General features: G+C 45.7%; 1 protein-coding gene across 1 annotated transcript; it reads left to right on the top strand.

The window, feature by feature from the left end:
• The first annotated feature begins 1,007 nt into the window (after window positions 1-1,007).
• Window positions 1,008-2,908, top strand: LOC123041887 (cytosolic sulfotransferase 12). The gene has a single exon (XM_044464443.1). The coding sequence runs from the start codon at window positions 1,040-1,042 to the stop codon at window positions 1,619-1,621; it is 582 nt and encodes a 193-aa protein (XP_044320378.1). The 5' UTR covers window positions 1,008-1,039; the 3' UTR covers window positions 1,622-2,908.
• The last annotated feature ends 390 nt before the right edge of the window (window positions 2,909-3,298 follow it).

Here is a 3,298-nt window from a genome sequence, read left to right as displayed (position 1 = left end):
GCGAATATATCCTGTAAAATCATGTGTCTGCTATTTTTTTGGGGATCTTGCATAGTTCGAGCCGATTCCGCTATATCTGGAAGATGCCTCTCTCCTTTTACAGGGACTTGTAAAATAAATAACCCTTGGCTGGAGGGAACTTTCAGCTTCAACCAGTCTTTCGGCCACCGCTCGCAAGCTGCGGGACGCCGCTGCCGGGAGCTTCCGCACGACGCCGCACCCTCGAGCAGCTGCCACGGGTTGCTACCGCTGCGGGCAGCTGATGCCGTCACGCGAGGATCCTATTGCTTTTTCTTTTTATGTGTGAGGTTTTTTGTGCTATTTTATAGGGACCTTTTTGTAAATTTAATTGGTTTATACGGGATATGTTCTGTCCACATATAAATCATACAGTAAAATTCATACAATTTCGTTTTAGGGGTATCGTATAATGTTTTTAGAGGACACGATTTTAGCGGTTCTGCTAGAGATGCTCTAAACTTACCTCTGTTACTTAACCCTCAATACATAAGTGCACTAAACTTTTGGTGCTCCTAACCCTTCCCTCCTAAACTTTTGGCGCTCCTAATTCATAACATAATGTTTAGAGCATCTCTAGCTTTGTCCCTATATTTTAATCCCTAAACTTCTGCAGGATATGCTTCTTTTGCATTTCTTGTCGGGTTCGTTACTACATCGCCATCTTTATATGTTCATATATTCTCATCAACCGAGTAACCATAATATACGTGCATAATGGAGCATGGCATAACCTGGAGGAACCTTTTGAAGTTTTGTATGATTATTAAGATACTATTAGCATAACCTGGTTGTCAATTTCGGACTGTGTTGCAATATACATAACGTCGATACAAAGACTTTTCATTCAAGAACAGATATAAGAGAAAAAAGACAATACACACCTATTACCTTTTCGAATACACCCACTACCTCTCGAGCCAAGGGCAGGGTGGAAGTACTATTTAGTTGCCAAGAATGAATGAGTAAAGCAGAGCCATCATCATCAGCCCATCGGAGAGACCGACGACGCATAGCTCACATGGCCATGGCCGCTCCAACTCCAAGCGCATCCTGCTGCCTCGTAGGCCCCGTCCCGTTCAACGACGTTGTCGGGGCCGAAGACGACGACCGCATCACCCCGCCCGAAGGGTACGGGCACATCATCTCCACCTTGCCGACCATCGGCATTCTAGGCCGCTTTGTGCACCACCAATACCAGGGCGCTTGGCTGCTCCACGAGAGGATCCCTGGGGTCCTCTCTTTCCAGCGGCGCTTCTCTCCGCGCCCCGGCGACGTGCTCCTCACAAGCCCGCCCAAGTGCGGCACCACGTGGCTGAAGGCCATGGCCTTCGCCACCATGGGGCGGGCCGCGTACCCGCCCACCGCCGCCGACCACCCGCTCCGCCGCCTGAACCCACACGAGTGCGTCCCCTTCATCGACGATCTGTTCAGCGCAGGACACGATGCCAAGCTGGAGGCGCTGCCGTCGCCTAGACTCCTGAGCACGCACATGCAACACTCCCTGCTGCCCGCCTCCCTTGCTGAAAACCCCAACGCAAAGATCGTCTACATCTGCAGGTTTAGTGGCTTCATACTCCCATCAACATCACGCGCATGTTAATAAATTAGGAAAATTATACTGTCATTGTGTTCGTTTGAGATATCCACATGACTTTCAAACTTGATCACCGATCAATAATTTCCACCAAATCAGCTAGGCTGTTTCAATTGAACAAATTATACATTATGAAATGATATACACCCATTAATATAGGCATAATATTCGTTACGTTGTTATCATTTACTGCAATGATGGTTATCTAAGACAATTCTAAGAATCTTACCTACCTCATAGTCCCTCCATTCTATAATATAAGGTGCATTAATTTTCGTGCAAGTCAAACTTATGTTGTACAACCACCTAACTTCAAAAGCATGGAAAATTTTTAGTTGGCGTCCAATTACTTTAGAGGAAATGGAAATATAAACTTCCACGTGCAGGGAGCCCAAGGATATGCTGGTGTCCATGTGGCACTTTGCCAATACAATTCACCCATGCCACTTCTCCGACCTCTTCGAATCTACTCCCTCCGTTCCTAAATACTTGTCTTTCTAGGCATTTCAACAAGTGACTACATACGGAGCAAAATGAGTGAATCTACACCCTAAAATATGTCTACATACATCCGTATGTAGTAGTCATTTGAAATGTCTAAAAAGACAAGTATTTAGGAACGGAGGGAGTATATGCGAGGGCAAGAGCACAGACGGCCCCATGTGGGACCACCTTCTCGGTTACTGGAGGGCAAGCAAAGCCAATCCGGGGAGGGTATTGTTCCTTAGGTACGAGGAGGTGCTGCTCAATCCGGTTGATAGTGTCATAAAACTGGCACAGTTTCTCATGGTGCCGTTCTCGGCCGCCGACGAGGCGGTAGGGTTGCCGGCAGACATCGTGAACTTGTGCAGCATCAAGACAATGAAAGGACTGCAAGTGAACAAGACGGGTGCGTCCGGGCTGTTTTACAAGTTCCCACATGAATCCTATTTCAGGAAAGGGGTGACCGGAGACTGGGTGAATCATATGACACCAGAGATGGCGCAACGCTTAGATGCCATTGTGGAGGACAAGCTCTATGGATCAGGTCTGTCTTTCAGTTCTTGAAACGGCCACGAGGAATACAACAAACCTGGATTTGGTATTCACTCCACTTGGTTTCTCTGGGTCGTCATTTTGTTGTTCTGCAGCGTGAAATGTCCCACCGACCCGACTAATTCGGCTGTGCTAAAAGGCAACTGCTTGCGCTTTTGTTTTTCTTACTTGTATGGAAGGGTGTTTCGGTTGCATTTGTAATAAAATTGCATATTTGTGGTACCAACAACCTCAGTTTGGGTCCTCTTTTGTGTTTTATTACCGATCTGGCATTGTTACTTATATTCCATTCTACCCATCTCGCGTTTTCATATCAAACCCATTAAGAGTGGCGTTTTCATATTCAGACCATTGATTGTTGCCTTGGCCGAGTAGATAGTCGATATGCACCCATATCGGCTCGTTAATTCCAGGCCATCGATCGTAACAAGATACCTACTTCTTATTTTTTTGCGGGAAACCAGATATTTACTTGACCATGGCTAAAGCCTGCTAAAATATTTCGGAAACGTAACGCACAAAATTGAATATACATCAATTAAGTAGAGCGAGCTAATTTGTAGTACTCCCTCCGTCCGAAATTACTTGTCATCAAAATAAATGAAAATAAATGTATCTAAAACTAAAATACATCTAGATACATCCATT

The sequence above is a fragment of the Triticum aestivum genome, chromosome 2B (genome assembly GCF_018294505.1).
Source record: "Triticum aestivum cultivar Chinese Spring chromosome 2B, IWGSC CS RefSeq v2.1, whole genome shotgun sequence".
In the NCBI taxonomy this organism is placed as follows: domain Eukaryota; kingdom Viridiplantae; phylum Streptophyta; class Magnoliopsida; order Poales; family Poaceae; genus Triticum; species Triticum aestivum.
This window is presented reverse-complemented; position numbering and strand designations above follow the sequence as displayed.

Coding starts and splice junctions, on each gene's coding strand:
- LOC123041887 (XM_044464443.1), top strand. CDS start 1,040: ATGGCCATGGCCGCTCCAACTCCAAGCGCATCCTGCTGCCTCGTAGGC.